A 19,055-nucleotide genomic window follows, 5' to 3' on the forward strand; every position below is an offset into this window, starting at 1 on the left:
TTTGTTGATTTTCCAAAGTCTTGAAAGCAGCCATAGCTACAAGGCTATGATCTCCTATATCATCATCGTCATGCATATTAGTGTCAGCAGCACCCATGGTGTCCTGATTTTGATCTACGTGCTCAAAATCAAAAGTGTGTGTAGGTGGGATATCCTCATTGGCCATGGTAAAGACACACTAATGTAAAGAGAGAGAAAAAAAACGTCAACTTATACCTTGTAAAGCTTAAAGTCTTTGTGTGTTTTATGCTCCACAATTTGCATTGCATGCAAACCTCTCCTTGCGGAAATTGTAGTGCTTCACGTGTCGTTCATCATAAGAACACCTTTGTTGATTCTTCAAAAAAACTCATTGTTTTTGTGAAGGTTTTTGTTTACTTTGAAGCTACCTCCTTGAGGAAAAAGTAATTTTTGGTGGAAAACTTGCCTTCCTCCAAGAACGGAAAAGGAAGGGTGAAACTACTTCATTGAAGTTTGAAGCTTTCCCTTTTCTTCTAGCTTTCTTTTCAACACAAGTATGCTATTTTTCCTTATTATACACAACAAGGCTCAATAGCTTGATGGTAAAGTGTTGGCCTCTTACCCTCATAGGGTGGGTTCAACCCGCCATCATGCAAGGGTTAAGCAAGTCTTTCTACGCACGTAGCCAACAGCGCCAACGGAAGCCTCGGTGCCGTAGAGTTGTCGGTCGAGTTTGCCTTGGTCGCCCACCTTAGTCGCCCGCTATGGAGGGCGTAGGTGGAGAGGCCGCGGCTGTCACTGTCTGTCTGTCTTCGTGCGCTGTGCACAGAAAACTATGCTTGTCTTCTTTTTGCTGCACAACAGAGACGTCACTGCCTACAGATCGTGGAAGAGAAGTAGCACATCGCAAGCAGAGAGAAGCAGCACGTCGCATGCATATGCAATCCACTTTTTGTCTTTCCCAAAAATATCGCGGATACCAGTGAAAGTGCAGTTGTAATGCTGTGCTAGTCTCCACCCAATCGTGCTATCTTATAGCCTCCCCCTAGCATACACATTGTCCGACCGTGCCGATGGCCTTGCTCGTAGGACCCATGTTCTTACAACGAGGTCTTGTTGATCTTCAGCCGGTTCTTATGGCTGATTCCTCTACACTGCTGCTACAGGTGCGGCTAGGTATGGTCAGACCCTACCCGCTAGTCTCCACCCAGCTGTGCTATCTTATAGCCTCCCCCTAGCGTACACATTGTCCGGCCGTGTCGGTGGCCTTGCCCATAGGATCCATGTCCTTACAGAGCAGGTCTTGTTGATCTTTAGCTGATTCATGTGGCTGATTCCTCTAGATTGCTGCTACATGTGCGGCTAGGTGTGGTCAGGCCCTACCCAATTCCTCTTCCTTGGTAGTTCTGGCTTGTATATGCAGTTTCTTATCTTTAAGGCAGGCTACTTCAACTACTACCTCATATGTAGCAGGAAACCTTCCCTTCACCTTCTCTTTAAGAATTGGCCATAAACCAGCCACAAACCGGTCTTTCTTTAGGAAATTGGGTGTCCCTTTGCCCTCCCTCAGCGATACAACCCATCATCCCTATAGTTCCACAAACTTCGATACGTATGCTGCATATTCAGCCATACTTCCTTGCTTCAACCTCATCAACAATTACCACAATTTTTTTGATGTGGTTCCTTCTTCAAAGCGCTTTAGAAATGCTTCTCTTAGGAGGTCCGACCTTTCCTTGGTGGCTTGCACCAAGGCGTTGTGCCATGATCTTGCTTCCACTTTCATTAATAGTGGAAAAGACGTGAAGCATCGTCATCCCTTCCAGAGACGACACATGTTGTTTCAAGATTATCTGAGAAATCTGAAGCATCTTTCCCCACCTTACCCATGAAGGTTGGGAAGGAAATGTTTGCCATTGCAAAACAAGATTTTTTCAAACTTTTTTTCTTAAAGTCAAGTAGCTTAGCGGCTTTTTACAAGGTTGGGTGGATAGATCAAAACAAGATGAAAATTGAAACATTAAAGGAGTGATGGTAATCTAACACGGGGAGGATGATGGGATTTGGGGAGCTAAGGATCTCTCCTAGCACCGGAGCAACAAACACGAACACGATCTTCTGCTGATAGAAGATTTTCCTATCTACATATATATGTATGTGCATGTGTTGCAAAAACATAAACGAAAAAGTGGTTGGTGTGTTATCTATGATGCAAAGAGTGTAGAGTACTCAATTATACCCTTATCATACCCGTGTTGACAAGTTGGCACATCCACACGAGGTCATCGTCCTTCATAGGCTCCACCTTCCCTTCATTGCTCAGCATGTATGGAGTGATGGTGACGTGTTTGACCACTCCTAGCCTTTTAGCTAGCAGCAATTGCAAGTAGTTACCATAATTGGCTTGTTACATGAATTCCACACCATTTTATTGTAGCTTATCTTTGGCCCACTGGGTTTCACCCGTGGTAGACAGTTTCTTGAGGATGAGTTGTATGGGAAGAGAAGGAAGGTTCTCTACCCGCCTTTCAAAACAGTGAGGACAATAGCCAAACCACTCCTCTCGAGGGCATGGGAACCTCCTTATCACCTCTGCTTCAGGGTTGTAGAAGTGAACTGGCACCACTCACATGCACGCTGCAAATCGATAGGCGATCTTCCACCACTTTACTTTGGATGACCTTCTTCTGGCAGCCTAGGCATGATTCTGCTTTCGAGAGAGCCAAACTCGAAGCCCTCGCATGGCCACGTGTTTCTTCTTCCTTGGGGGTCATGTGATTTAGGATTGGCCTAGCCCTCCTTTTCCCTTGGCACGATCAACCACAGAGGCTACACTTCTATTTTCAGATTCCTTAGGGAAGAGAGGCTTTACTAGCCTCTTTCCTTCTTTAATATGGATGGTTTCTTGGTGGTGGACGTCAATGTAAACGATTTCCGCTTCTCCTTTACTTCTGTTGATGGCACTCATTGATAGAGTGCGCTGGGTGACAGCAATGAGAGCAGCCTGCTGCGCTCCCTCGGGTGGCTATTGATTCACGGCTATATTGAGAGATGCAAGATGGAGAACTTACTTCCTAGATTTTGACGATGGTGTATTCCAGCAGCAGCACTTTAATGAAGGCTCTTAGTGCTTCTTCAATTTCTTCCTCTTCCATTCTCCAATTGGAGAATTCGTGCAGCCACTCGTCCATGGTCAATGACGTGCATCGCTTTCAGCATTGTAAATTGAAGGATTTCAATAAGCACTCCTCAGTGGGGGCACCAAATGACAAGCACAAGTGCAAAACAGACCCCTTACGGCCTCTACGCCAGGCTCGTGCATGCACAACTTATCACGAGAGTGAACATGGGGGCACCACCTAGCTTTGAGCGGCTAGGATATGGGCAACAGTGATTCAATTAATACTAACACAACACATCGTAGAGAGAGAGAGAGAGAGAGAGAGAGAGATGGAGACGTGGACGGAGGAGATAAAAACCATTCAGAATGTAAGGGAAAACTTGATTCAAGCTGGTATTTATAAAATCCCTCGTTTCGACAAGATGGAGACCGTGGTGAGAGAGAGAGAGAGAGAGAGAGAGAGAGAGAGAGAGAGAGAGAGAGAGAGAGAGAGAGAGAGAGAGAGAGAGAGAGAGAGAGAGAGAGAGAGAGAGATGGATACGTGGACGGAGGAGATAAAAACCATTCAGAATGTAAGGGAAAACTTGATTCAAGCTGGTATTTACAAAATCCCTCGCTTCGACAAGATGGAGACCGTGGAGAGAGAGAGAGAGAGAGAGAGAGAGAGAGAGAGAGAGAGAGAGAGAGAGAGAGAGAGAGAGAGAGAGAGAGAGAGAGAGAGAGAGAGAGAGAGAGAGAGAGAGAGAGCCTATAGTGCGTTCTCTAGGGAAATTTCATGTGTGCGGAGATCCTACTCTTGTGCATAGTGACCCCTGAGTCAATGTATGTGCATGACTTCTCCTTCAAGTGCTGGCCCCCTCGATAGTGACCTCTTAGTGCTCTTTTATAGGTGCATGCTGCTTAGTTTAGTACAAACTAATTAGGTTTAGGGACGTAAGGCGGAGAGACAAAGCAAGTAGCCGCATCCTAGTGCTTTGTTTTGGGAGAAAAAAGAAAATGATATTCTCATAGGTGGGCCTTGGTGACCATCACCTAGAGAGAGGTGGAATATACAAATGGTTTTTTACAAAGTTGGGCTTTGGAAGATAAAAAATGAATTACCCCAGGGATGTTTACTGAGGAAATGCATCGGTGATGAGATGCCGGCAAATCACAGGCTTTACTGGTGCGTTGGTGTAGCGCGCTCGTCAATTTCGGTGCGGTTGGGGCATGCCTTCGGTGTCTTTCTTTGAATTGTTGTCACCATCGTGTGTTTTCGGTGTCTTTCTTCTTCATATGTAGATGCGTCGATGCAATCCTGTTTGTTTTTTTCTGCTTCCTTCCTTCTTGTGCATGTCGTGTGTGCGCGTTGTTGGTGCATATGTGATTGTGTGCTTGTGCTTATGCGTGCAGTGTATGTATGTGTGTGTACATGTACGTGTTTTTGAGTGTGTGTGTGTGTGTATGGAAAGAGAGAGAGAGAGAGAGAGAGAGAGAGAGAGAGAGAGAGAGAGAGAGAGAGAGAGAGAGAGAGAGAGAGAGAGAGAGAGAGAGAGAGAGCTGAGTTTATTTTTAACAAGAGAGAGAGATGGAGAGAGAAGTGTATATGTGTGTGTGCGTGTAAGTGTTTGTGAGTGTGTGTGTGTGTGTGTGTATGGGAAGAGAGAGAGAGAGAGAGAGAGAGAGAGAGAGAGAGAGAGAGAGAGAGAGAGAGAGAGAGAGAGAGAGAGAGAGAGAGAGAGAGGGATGAAGATGAACAAGAGGGAGAGATGGAGAGAGAGCTAGAGATGGTGAGAGGTGTGTGTGTGTGTGTGTGTGTGGAAGAGAGAGAGAGAGAGAGAGAGAGAGAGAGAGAGAGAGAGAGAGAGAGTTGGTTGCTTTTGATAATGGAGGAGAGAGAAAGGGAGATGGTGCCAAGCAAGATGGAGAGAGAGAGGAGGGTTGTGCCAAGTGTGGCGGTCCCCTCTATGAGCGCAAGGACAAGGGGGGGGTGTGGCAGCAACTTGCAGCAATAAAAAAACGTTTTTTTATTCATATTAAAGCTCCCCCTCTTGGGGCTAGTTCCCACGGCTGAGGCTTTTGAAAGCCGGCTATCACTACCATCCCGCTTACATTTCAGATTATAACCCCAATTTATACCAATGGCCTTCTTTTCAGGAGGCCTGAGGTAAAGACCAAGTATTGTTCTTCACAACTGCATCATATTCATCTTGCATAGCAACAATCCAATTCTCCAAATTATATCCTTCATGAAATGTAAGAGGTTCAACCTTGTCACACATACTTGGCACAACCAAAGCATAACAATATGATACACAAGAAACTTTGATGAGAACCCCAATGAGGAAGACTAGGCAAAGGTGCATCCAATTTATGTCACACAAAGTAGGCACAAAAGATTTTGGCATAGCTCTAGCTTCCTCATTTCCATCCCATCCTCCATCAAGTGCATCATTTTTATCTTCATCAAAAATAGGTTGAACTATTACATCACTTGAAACTTGCACATGCTGAATTTCGCTTCATTTGGACTTGTGTATTCCCACCATTGAAAAGAGGCAGCAAGGTATCAAAAATGTAAGGTGAGCTTACACCTATCTCTTTAGTACATGAAAACAAGGGCTAAATTTCATCTTCCACAAAAACATCTTCTTAAGAAGTTAAGAAACGTTTTGATTGCGGATGATATAACATGTAACCTTTTCTTTCAGCATTGTAACCAACAAAGATGCATTTGAAAGCCTTATGATTCAATTTTCTACGTTGTTGTTGGGGCTCTATAGAATAATCCAAGCAACTAGATACATGCAATTACCAATAGATTGTTTTTTATCATGCCATGTCTCATATGGAGTCATAGACTGCAAATCTTTGATGGGAGGCTTTCTAAGTATGAAGGCATCACACATGATAGCCTCTAGCCAAAAAGCATGTGGCAAAGCTTGTATTTTGACCATAGTATTGTGCCATCTCTATAAGGGACCCATTTTTCCTCTTAGCAGCACCAATTTGATGTGGTGTATAAGGCATTGCACATTGGTGTTTTATCCCATGACCAGCTAGAAATGCATCAAATTATTTTGATATATGCTCCCCTCCTTGATCAAAGAAAAGGGTGCCCACAATACAACCAAATACATTTTTAGTCAACAAGAAAAACGGTTTGAAGCACATAAACACTTTAGACTTTGTATTAAGCGGATATACCCATGTATGCCATGAGTAATCATCAATGAAAGTCACACAACAAACATCATTGTGAACAAGTTGCAGCTTGCAAGTAGCCCGCACTAAACCATCTTTCAAAACTTAGGATGATGTATTTTTTTCCAAAATACAACCTTCACAAACATGCTTAGATGGTGTCACCAAAGGGGGCAATGAGAAGACCATATTGATTTTTTGCAAATGCATCAAACCAAAAAATTCAAACATCCAAAAAATGCATGCTATAGTTTAGCATCTGAAACAAATTTACAATTTGTAATTGCATTTACAAGGTTTTCCACACTTCTTGTAAGATTAAGCTTATAGTACACAAGACAAGGTTCTTGATGCCACAATAGTATCACCTGAAGTAAGATTGTGAGCATTTCAGCTATCATCCACAAATTTTATAATAAGACCAAGTCTTGCTAATGCAAAAACAATTAATCAATTCTTCTTGATTCTAGACACAAAATGCATATCAGAGAGTATGTACTACGTACAATCTTTTTGACTCCCTGAATTGGATGATAAGAGCCATTGTTGTCAAAATATATATCCTCGTCAAAATCCACATCTACAAGGCCTCTGAACTCGCTTGGATTATTTTCCAATTTAACATAGTAGCGGTCTATTCCGATCCATCCTTATAGATTTTTGCCTTAAGCACATTTTCAAATTGAAACTTCAAGTACAACAATTTTACGTCAGATGCAGGTTGAGAAGGACCCGCCCCCATGGAAGCTCTTTCCTTAGGGTTCAACTTGTTGGCGTCCTCAATCATTAGACTGTGCTGTACGATCTTTCTGACGAGGTGTGAAAAAAGCTTTCCTCTATAATGGGTTCTAAAGGATGCGGTGGTCTTTGATTCACGCTACCTTCAGTTGAGTGATTGCTCGCTTGGTCTATGATGCTAGGATTCCTATTGTGGTATAATCTTTCTGATCGCAAATTCATGAAGAGTTAATATTGCAAAATCCAAATCGGGCTACCTCATCAGCTATCCTAAATTCCCCGTTTTGATCTTCCTTGTTGGGTACTATTCTCTAGTACCTACAATCTGTCAAAAATGCTTGATAGCTGTGAGTTTATAGCCGTTCCTGTTAGTTCTAGCTTTCAATCGACAAAATTTAACAACATTTTTCAATAGCACACAATTTTTCTCACAACATCAACAATTTAGGTCCAATTTTAATTTTGAAAATACCACCAGGTTCCTGTGGACAATGCAACAAAACTTTAGGAGGAGGGCTAAGACACCTAGGGGCACTATCCTACCAAGTATGGTTGCAATCCGACAAGGTATCAAAATCACAATTCATCGTGAAAAAGGTCCTAAAAACTGCAGCAAATTAGTCCAAAAAGGTCTCCCTATGGTCTAAGAACACTCTCCTATGATCAAAACGACTAAAAATAGTGATTTAAGCATTCAAATCTGCAATTAAGGCTCACAAACGTGTTGTCATGCACCACAACAAAATTAGCAATTCCTACACTTGAATGAAAGAGCATGGAAAGAGGAACAAAATGTAAGTTTCAAAACTGAAATTGGATTACCCAATCATTAGTTGCGATGACTACAATTTGGAGCTTCGTAGTTGCTTGAGCATATGTACAACAAAGCTCTTTCTTCTTCTCAAGATAAGCCTCCTTTCACATTAAAGTCATTGACCTTTATACCTAAGGCTTTCTAATTGGCTAGTGCCTGGCTCACATGGGCTTTTACACTTATCATTACAGAATTACATCTCAAAAAAATGACCTGCTACTCTGGAATTAGGATCTACACAGAGTATCACTACACTAGCTCGGACAAATAATAGAGTACAAATGTGGTGTCCGGCTATGTGTCCGGCCAGGTGGACACCTATTCGGTCCATCCACTAACATTCCCCTCTTCCTAGCTCATGTCATCCCTTGATACGACCATGTGCAACCTTGTTGTTAGGTTTGTTGGCAACTTTGTCTTCAAAGTTGGTCTTTATCTTACGAAGACCTTTGTCGTTGATGATGCTCCCCCCTTCCTTGAGTGAGTCATATCTGTTGTGTTCTTGTTGATGCGTGTGTGTTTTTTTCAATTGTCGAGGAAACTTTACATTATTTTGTTCATTCTTCTTTTTGTTGCCACTTTTGGCTGTGAAGATTTCTTTTGATTTGCCTATCTTTGTTGAAACTGAGCTTCGTGGGCTATTTACTTTACGATGGAATTTCTTTCAAGCTTCACTAAAATGTGAGTTGTTTGCAATAGGTCACCAATATTGAAGCACTATGTGAGCTGCTTCTGATTGTTGTTGATGACTCTCTTGCGAAATTTGTCATTGTTTTTCATTGTAGGCCATTCTTTGACTTGCCATTGTTTGTGATGAGGCTTTGTTGTTGTCCTTGAATGTAAGCTTTTCTCTTGATAAGTATGTTGGGATCTACAGTTGTAGCTCCAAGTTGTTGATGATTGATTTGAGTAGCCATTTCCTTATTGTTGATGTAGAAGGAATATATATAAGAAGATAATGAGGAGGGTTTCTAGATTAGGGTCTTAAAACCTGGATAAACAAAGGGAAAAAACCCGGTGAAAAAAAAGTGCCTTTGATATACGCTCTTATTGGAGTTGAGCACTTGGACTTGAAGTGCCTCTCATGCAAGGTGAGTGCTTGGGTGAAACAAAGGAAGAGTGCCTTATGCAAGTGCCAATTATGGGACACTCTATATGCTTATGATGATAAATTTTCAAACAAAAGCATGCAGTGTAAAAGAGGGAGTTGATGGGTGCTTCAAGGAATAAATGTAGCACATGTGATATCAAAGGACTTCTCAATAGCTTTTATGTTTCCAAAAAGGGTTTTTGATGTTGAAGTTTCTCCACTCATACCTCACTATGTTCAATGTGTGAGTGTATTTTGGATTTCCTCCTTCACTTCCCAGACTTGAAATACATAGACTTCGACTCTTACGGTCACCTATACCAGCATGAGAGACACAACATAAATATGCTCAACTCTTCTAGCTTGAGTAGTATCTAGAATAACTAAGACTTTTGGACCACAGAGAATATTAGTTGAAGCTTTGGGACTAACGCCTCGCTCATTTGGTGGCTTAGGTACCAGACTCTGACTTTTATGCCATATATTTTTAATGGAGACTTAGATTTACTTGCTCAAGCCCAAAAACCCAATTCCATACGTTCTTGGAAATTTAGGCCTCTTTAATTGTGTTGGTTTATGGTTGCCACCATTTTGTCGAGTACGTTGGCATACTTCGACTCCTCTTGAGTTTCTCATCGTATGTAGACACTGCTTTGTGAAACAAGTTTGTTGGTTGTTGTAGGGATTGATGGAGCCTTTGCTTTATCTTCCATGTGAAGCGGTTGTCAATTTGTGTGGGTTTTTTGTGTTTGAGTTTCCACTAGCGATTTTGGAATCCACCTTATCTTTGGTCTGTGTGTGACCATCTTCTGCACTTACTCCTTTTGCTTCATGACTTGATGGACACTAGGCTTTGGTATGCAGATTGGGTAATTTATGTTGTAGAAACTTGCTTTTGTAGTTGAAGACGAGGTATCCATTTGAAGGTTGTAGCAGCCTTGGTTGCAATTGTCATAATAGCTAATGTCTAATTCTTCTAAATGATTTTCTCATGTTAAAGTGATCATTTAACATGGGAAAGTGCCAGGGGAGAAAAAGCTAGATTATTGGTTAAGCTGGCAAACCAGCCACAGTAAGGATCCAAAGGAGGGAAAATCGGGATCCAAAGGGGGGGCCATCTGCAAAAGATCAAGGTGCAACAATGGGCTTTAAAGACCCTACGGTTCAGCCCATTAAGACTTCCAAAATGCTAAGGTTCCAAAATTCAAAGGTTGTGTCAGAGGTCCAAAGCTTAGGAAAATTGGATGCTTGTGTGTGTACCAAAAAAGTCTGCACAACTTCTACAAAGGAAGGGGTGAGCCTAGAAAGTAGGGGATGAGAGAGAAACACACACACACACACTCATAAGCTTCCTTTACACAAAGGGAAAGAAGGGACACATGTCAGCTCCCTAGCCCAGATGCCCACAAGCTGTACTCAAATCCTATTGGATGGCCTTGGAGGTGGACCAATGAGAATTAGGCTAGAGTAAATCTAGTTTAATTAATTTAAAAATACTTAATAAACGAACCAATAAGATTTAAGCTCTCTAGAAGACTATTGGAGAGTCTCCCAAGGGGTCCAATGAGCATTCAACATCCCAATGGCTTGCTTGATTCCTATTGGCCAAGAGACAAAGGGGTCCAATGAGAGTATAGTAGCATTAATTAATTACCTAAAGCTCTCACGAAAGGGGAAAGGGGGACACATGTTAGAAGGCTATCACTTATACTCTTGAAATTCCATTGGCTAAGCCTGGAGAGGTCCAATAGGGTGTGAGCATGAGCAAATAGCAAGAGAGGGTCGAGAGAGAGAGAGAGAGAGAGAGAGAGAGAGAGAGAGAGAGAGAGAGAGAGAGAGAGAGAGAGAGAGAGAGAGAGAGAGAGAGAGGGGGGGGGTGGGGGGGTGGGGGGGTGATTTTCTCAAGGCATTATTGCATACACACTCACACTAGTCCATGTGTGAAGCAAGAAGACTCTCTCTCTGTCTCTCCTTCTCAAGCTTTAATGGAAAACTTATCACCTACTCCAAGCTTGTGAGAAGGTAGGCCTACACCAACAACTCTTGGCTTTGTGATACAAATCCAACCAAGAGCCAAGCTTCAATGCATGATCATCTCCTCTATCAAGCTAATTACTAAGCTATGCTATGCTAATATGAGTGAGTATGTGAGGAGATGTACATGTTTCTCCCAAGACTACTCCTTCTTCCTCTCAATCTACTCTCATACCCCACTAGCTCTCACCATCTTTGAAGGTGTGTGAGATATTGGGTCTAAGATTGTGAGGGAATTGATGTTGTGTTTAATAAGTGTTTTGCTTAGTGCTTTAAGTTTCCATCTTCATTGCACTAGCTAGTATTGAAGGTACACAAAGAATTGTATTCTAAAATTTCTCTCTTGATGGGAGAAACCATAATACAAAGCCTTTTGGAGGGGGGACCAGCTCCATGTAAATCTGGTCCTCAACTGTTGTCAATAGCTTAATTACTCTCTTTGGAAGTATTGTTCATGCTATCTAACTAGGTGTTATGCTTTTTGTTGCTCTCTCCACCCAAGCACTCTTGTTATTCTCATTAGGAATCTATTCTAATGACATGATGACTATGTTTATGCTATTTTCCACTACACACAAGTTACTAGTCCATTAACGTTACAACAATTGGCTTCTATTGGATGTTGGATGTTGGTTGTCTTTGCTTTCTTTTGGGTGGAAGCTTGTGCATTCTTATCAATCTTCGTTGGTCCAGATTGAGCTACAACTTTGGGTAACCATATATGAATGTTACCTTCATAAAATCATTGTGCTTTGAGTAGCTTCACTAGAATAATCCATTGCTACACCTATTTGCATTGTGTATCTTGGTTGAGGTCTGATTTTGGCACCCATACCTGTCGCATTTCTTGTTGCTTTGAATGTCTCTTTTGATGTCTTTTGCGGTCATTCGTCCTCCTACTCAAGTTGTTTGTCTTTCGTTGATAGCTTGGCTTGTTCTTTATAGGTGAGTATGTCCATGCTATTACCTTAGGCTTTTTGGCCCAAGCACTTGTTTCCTTGGAAGTAGCCCTTAGCAGTGATTGACTCATTTGATGCGGCCCACACGATGACCTTTGGTTGTTGAAGTTGGGACTGTGCTTGATGTATCCAGACTAGGTCTTTGACTTTGATGTGCTCTTTGGATACTAACACTTGGTTATTTCTCTTCGGCTTCTTTCTGATGCTTTTTAGTGATGGAAACTTTGGTTGATAAACTTTTTGATTCAATTTCCATTGCATTATCAATGGTGTGGCTTTTGATGTAGAGGCTATGCGGGAAGTTTGATGGAGGCTCGTTGAAGGTAAAGTCGTCTTGCGAGGTTGATCTTATTCAATATTTACCTTAGCTTTACCTTTTTCCACGATGGTCCGCATGGATTTGAGAAGTTTGGTGAACTCTTTCTGTTGTTGTTGTTGTCAAAGCTTTTAATTGTTGTCAAAAGAAGATATTTCTCTAGCTTTCTTTCAGGCCTAGAGTCTCTTTGATGTGATGGAAGTTGATTCTTTGGATAGTATCTTTGTACTCCCCAGTATTCAACTGTTTCCTTCCTTGTCTTTGTAGTAATCACCCATCTTGATTACTAGTACTGGTTTTGCTTGTGGTTTCTTAGGCAAAGTTGCATTCATGTTTTCATCTGCAAGTTCTAGCAAGTTTGTGGTCTCTTGGAAAGACGTCTCTCGCTCTCTCCTCTTGTCTTGGAAAAAATGACAGTTGAATCCTCTCCGATATGTGCTCTGGCATAGTTTTTGGTTGAAAGTAAGTCGAGATTGGAGTATCCTTGTATTTGTATCATTTTGAGTCAATTGGATCAACAAGTTTGTACTTATGTCCATACTTATCTACCATCAAAACTTGCACTCCGTGGATATATGTATACGTGAATGCAGAAAGAGTCTTATCGGTGGTCAATTCTCTAGCATTGGGTTCTACATACTTGTAGAAGATATTTGAATCTCCATTTGTGAATCTAGATATAAGCCCTCATGAGCATAATCCGTAAGCCCCTTCATGGATCCATTGGCTTTGTTGAATCTCATGTTCGGTTTGTTGATCAAAGGCTAGGATTCATCTCCTCTATGTATTCTCCTAATCTCATTGTTAAAGGCATTGCAGTGTTTCTTATGTTTTTCATGTCTCTGAGTGGAGTAGAAAACCCTAGTGGTGGATGATTAATAATGGTTAGGCTCAGTAAAAACTCTCAAGATATTTATAGGCAAGCTCACTTTGGCTTAGTGCAACTTATCCCATCCTGCCCTTGATCAGGTCTCTCAAAAGTCGAATCTTTGTGATCCTTGGTCTCTGGAATTTGGTCTTGGGGTACCCTGAAATTTTAGAATTAGGAAATCTGAATTAGAAAACTTGTGGATATGTTTCCTTGTGTATGCACTATTGATCTGGAAAGTTTTAGGTCAAGGTGTCACTATGGGGTCATGGATTGCGATCCATGTTTGGAGCCCAAATTGACTTTTCTTGGTACCATCAGAATCAACATGCTAGTAGGTCCTATGACATCCAAAATTTTTGAAAATGGACCTCTGGATTGAAAATTAGGTCAATTCTTGTACTTTGTCAGAATGCTTGACAATGCAGGGCTTTTTACTTGGTTTTTAATATCCAAATTCAATTTTGAAAAGACCACTAGACTCCTTGTGATGTGCTCTAGCTAGGGTACATGTTTGGTCTCAGTTTGTGAGACATGGGAACATGGATTATGATCCATGTATCCTTGTGTCAGATGGTGATGAAACTTGACACACAACTTAGCATTGGTCTCCTGATCCTTGCTATATGGTTTTTGTGTAATTTGAACTTGTTTAGGTCAGGCAAAGTCAATCCACGAAAACGTTTTAGGATTTTCACCTTGAGCTATTTTTTACCCTTTTTACCCACTTTTTGAACCTTTTTTGTTATGGAATTGATATTTTACTATTTATTGCATCTGACAGGTGGAAAAGGTTTGATCGAGCTAGGCTATTGCAAAAGGATATTATATCTCATGAATATTTGATTATTCAAGTCCTCTTTATGAGCTTTGGCCATTTATGCCTGACCGGCCAGTTTGTACTCACTTTGACCGTTCAAGAAATCTATAAATCAACGTGCAAGAGGGAAATGATCACTCTTGCATGGGGGCAGATTGTACCCAATGCTTGTGTGTTTATTCTCTCCTCCCCTCCCTCCTCGCTCGACGTGTCGGCATAGCACTCTGCTCTAAGAGGTGCGTCTGCACGTGCTCGCTTACTCTGTCTTGCCCTCTACCTCTCTCAGGTCAGATTTGCTATGGCATTTACACATACACGATTGTGCAGGTATGGAGATCTATTGATTTATTGTCTGTAGCGTGTTATTTTATGTATTTTTCAGGGACGCCACGACTTTCATTTGTAGCAGTGGCATAAGAGCTAAGGCTATATTCTTGGATTTTCCACAATCATGACTATGGATATTGTCATGAGACCAAAGATAAGTCATGCATACCTGCCACTTAATTCTTCTTGTTTAAAAATTACATGTATGTGATTAATTATTATTAGTCTGTCAAGTTCACATGTGTGTTTGGATTATTTAGGAATCATAGTATTGTCATGGTGCTGTGACTTGGAGTGTAATGATAGATTATAATAACAATTTACTTAGAGAGAAAGAGTTAGGCTATTGTATTGCCTGCAATTGTTAGATCTAGCAATTGTTAGATCTAGCAATTGTTAGATCTAGGACACTGGAAAGAATAAGAATAACAAGACCAAACTAACCTTAGGAAGTGACCCCCAAGAGCACTAGAAGAAGAGTTACGTCATAGGAAAATTTTCGAGAGATCTCAAAGATCTAGCCGAAGCGGCTTTGATCTTGTAAGAGGCTAGACTCCAAATCTACTACACTAGGATGATGTATGAGAAGAAGAGCAAAGAGAAAAATAAAATTATGAGGAGCCCTGCCATGTATGTTCAACGAGTCCCCAACCCAAGACCTCCCCCTCGAGGATGCTCCATCGCAACTCACAACTGCAGAAACCACCCTAGGACATATACATTGTAAAAGAAAAAAATTAAAAAATCCTTTGCTAATATAGGCAGCGATGCGCAAAATGGCAGTCAAGCAGGGATGAACGAATAGCAGTGGTGATTAGAGCTTGCCAACTGCAATCTTCTGCTTCAAAAACTTGTTGAGGACGTCATGGCCTCACACCAACGACCTCAGAACAATGACCCTGCAAAACGCGGCCACCAACCATCTCACTCTCATCCACCACTCTTCGACGAGTTCACTGGGTCTGCATGCTCTCACAGCTCTTAAGGAGTCGAGTGTGCAACGTTGGCCATTCATCTTGGCATGCAGAGGGCGGCTCTGACTAATAACAAAGGACCGCACATCATTGACCTCAGAATGGCGCCTCCATGCAATAACGCGGCTGCCAACCAAATTTTTATCTCTCCCTCTCTCTCACTTTCGCGGCCAATAGCGCCCATATTTCTGTCTTCTGCCAACCCACACACCCACACAAGCGGCGGTCGATTTTTTTTCCTCATCAGTCCACCTAAATCTCTCTCACTTTCTCTGTCTAATTAGCCTTTCAGTGCCGCTTTCTACCATCCACGCCCTCCACCAGTGGCTAGTACATGCAACGGCTCTATCTTTCGCTATCCCTTCCTATAGCCAATCGACACACAGCTTTAGCTATGGAAAATTCTACCACATGCTACAGTGCAGCGATGTCATGGCTAGATAGTTCTGTGCCTCCCTCTAGCTGTGGTGCATAGTGCATGCGTAGACCGCTAACTGCCGTCTACTTCTCTGCTTCCAAAAACTTCCTTGAGGTTCCCAGTGTCAACCATATCAGGATGATCACTATCCTCACATTTTATCTCTTCTGAAAGTTCAAGAGCCTCCACTACAGCTATGGGAAGCTTTGGATCGGAAACCTCCTGGTTTGCAGCCAAATCTTCATGAGCCTCAGACATCTCAATATTTGTAGACTCTTCTTGCACACCTGAGTCGGATTGCGCTGGAATGCATTGCGTTTCTTCATGCACCGGCACTTCTAGCTCCTCAAGAGCTTCAACCATGGGCACTTCTGGTGCTGCGCATATTGCCTCGAAAGATTCACCTTCGTCTTGCATGGATGCTTCTGATAGAGCACCTATTCTCTCAAGAGATTCCCCTCCCAGCTAGCCTTGCAATCCACCTTTCTTTGTATCCTCTTCCACAAGCTCTTCCTTTGCCTTTTCAGATATTCCAATATGAAGAGCGCCATCGTCTGGTTCCTTCACAGATTCCTGTACACACGGAACAACATTCACACTAGTCAAGTCATTCCTCTTTAAACCCTCAACATCCTTCATAGGGCTATCACTTGTATTTACTATAATGTCCACTATTGGCATGAGCTGCATTCAAAATATCATCTGAAACTAATGCGCTAGGAGCATCTTTATCACCTTCGGGCGGGATAACCACATCAGTACCGCTAGCAACCTCTGCACCACTGGATTCTTGTGTAGAGATAGCACTCTCATCAGCTACATTCTCATTCCCATCTGGTTTAGACAGTGCACCACCAACAGCAGGTCGTCTGTGCTTCCAATTTCTTGGGCAGGCAGTTGAAGAGGTTTTATTTTCACTTTTCTTCATTTTATTTTTGTACCCAGACATTGGATTAGATACACAAGGATTAAGGACTGTATGGATTTGTTCCCATACACATTTTACAGACGGTTATTATCACCTTTCGTTTCATTTCGCTATCTCTCTTCCCCCTCCCACTACGACTCCTTCCGCGGCGGACATTGCGGACGCTCTTTGGTCGACCACTACAATACTTTCTCAGAAACACACCCGATGACGGACATTCACGAGAATAGACAATGATGATGACAATTTTAGTGTGACACTTGTAGGGTTTAATTTGAGTCTCACACTTTACTTCATTTTATTTTAGTATCCAAACATTGGATTAGATTCACACTGATTGTATCAGTTTTGACTCAAAATGTAATTTTGGCCTTCGAAGGCGTTTAATGTAACATTTTATTTCATTTCATTTCTCGCCTTTCTACTGCATCTGAAACCTCCACAATAGTGTCCCCCCCCCCCCCCCCCCCCCCCCCCCCCGACACTACTTACAGAAGCGGACATCCACATAACTCTTCCATGACTAATGCAATACTTTTTGCGACGACGCCCAATGCCGGGCATCCACGGGACTTGACGATGACGATGATGATGATTTTAGTTTGGACATTCTTAGACTTTTTGTTTTAGTCTTTGACCTTACGTCATTTTCTTTAATACCTAGGCATTGGATTAGATAACTGCACTAGGACGATCTAAATCGTCTTTGTAAATCAAATCCCACTCGGGATTATCATGTTGTAGCATCCAGTGTGCATAGCTCACACAAGTAGAAGCCCGAGGCATTCGATATGACACCCACCTATAACCAATAAACATGATTATTTTTATGTAGTAACACACAACACGACGTATTGAACACCCTTATCGACGGTTGTGTAGGTAAATCCTCATATTTAGAAATGGCCCTCACTGTTCTCTACATACACCACCATAATGAGGCTATCTGTCTAATATCCACTACTCGTCCTAAGTTTCCATTATTCTATCTAATCTTTGTTTTCACATTATCAACTAATATCATAGGTAAATCTTTGCTTTTATCATGTAGAAATTTATCTCAAATGATAAGAAATACACTGCAAGAAAATCTAACTCAAACAATGTAAGAACCGAAGAGCTTTACGGTATGGATTTTGTAATGATCATTCTCTTTCTCCTTGCATGTCTCTAGTTTTTACTTCTTTTGGTGGGTACAAGAGAAATATTCACCATCATTTTTACACTATCTTTTGAAGCTATTAGGAGATATTGAATGCATTTATGGATAAGACACTTTCACCAACCTATCTACAAACGAGGTCTTATTTTTTTCCTTTCTAAAACCCTCTTTTCTCTTCTCTCTCTCTCTCTCTCTCTCTCTCTCTCTCTCTCTCTCTCTCTCTCTCTCTCTTTTGTTGCTTGAGGTGCTTTGTTGTTATTGTGGTTGTCATAGTATATCAAAATATTTCACCTCCATGTTGCTTGTCGATGGAATATTGCTAGCATAACTTTTAGGCAACCAGAGAAGGTGAAGGCTTCATGCTACCAATCTTTCACAAGAGGACTAGTTTCCCATACACTGTGAATGTCCTGATTGTACAAAACCACCTTGACTGATTTCCAACGTATGCGTGACCAACGTACCTTGGCGTGTTATTACCTGTAATGTTGCTCTACATGTTAGTTTTTAGACAGGTTTGAGTAATTATCTGCCCTTTAACATGAAGATAGCAGCAATGAGGAGTCCGAAAACAAGACGTGTCGATGTCCCAACCGTCGATGATGCACTTGGAAGAGCTGGGTAAGAGTTTGGTAATGGCAATACACACTCATGACCATTGAAGTATATCTTATGAGGAAATGGCCAGCCATTGCTGAAAGTGAACATCTCTGGGTCCTTGTGAAATAGCATTTCCGTCTGCACATTCCCACCCTCCCCTGCATTCATTAGTACGTCATTGTACCATGGTATGCCCCATAACAGTACCACATCACCTGCATATGGCATTCTCACTTATGTAACATGAACAAGGTAACTCAAGCTTCAACAAGCTTATAAAAATGAAGGCTATTCCTAGAGAGAGAGAGAGAGAGAGAGAGAGAGAGAGAGAGATGAGGCAACAGCGTCATTAGGTATTGGAGCGCCGGAGCTGGATATTGGAAATTCTTTGGTGGAGTTTTCCGCCTCCTTGTTGAGGTCTGGGTACCCTGTTTCTGCTTCAGCTCTTTGCTACCTTTTTCCATTACTCCTCTGCTCCTAGCTTTTGATGTATCACCCATCTTTTGTAACTCTGCATAGATGGCAGTGTTTCTCCAATGGTTTGTAGTCATTGGATATTTCAAAGGTTTTTTCACTGCCGTATTGTTCTGCCTTCGGGCCTGTAATTTGATGACGTAATACAAAGGGTTCCAAGCCCTCCTTTTCTTGCACACGCGCGCCGCGCGCGCGCACACACACACACACACACACAGGGAGAAGAAGAAGAAGAAGAGAATTTTAACGTCGTAGGAAACTATCTCAA

The 19,055-nt window shown here is 41.9% G+C and overlaps 1 protein-coding gene across 1 annotated transcript in view; it reads right to left on the bottom strand.

The window, feature by feature from the left end:
* Nucleotides 1-18,060: 18,060 nt before the first annotated feature.
* LOC147444874 (COBRA-like protein 1) overlaps nt 18,061-19,055 on the bottom strand; it is a 63,390-nt gene continuing 62,395 nt past the window's right edge. The window contains exon 7 of the mRNA XM_086528154.1: nt 18,061-18,528. Within this exon, the coding sequence (XP_086384280.1) occupies nt 18,239-18,528 (290 nt within the window). The 3' untranslated portion in view covers nt 18,061-18,238. The remainder of the gene's footprint in view (nt 18,529-19,055) is intronic.

Source organism: Adiantum capillus-veneris, chromosome 13 (genome assembly GCF_014529385.1).
Source record: "Adiantum capillus-veneris isolate H3 chromosome 13, ASM1452938v2, whole genome shotgun sequence".
Classification (NCBI taxonomy): Eukaryota; Viridiplantae; Streptophyta; class Polypodiopsida; order Polypodiales; family Pteridaceae; genus Adiantum; species Adiantum capillus-veneris.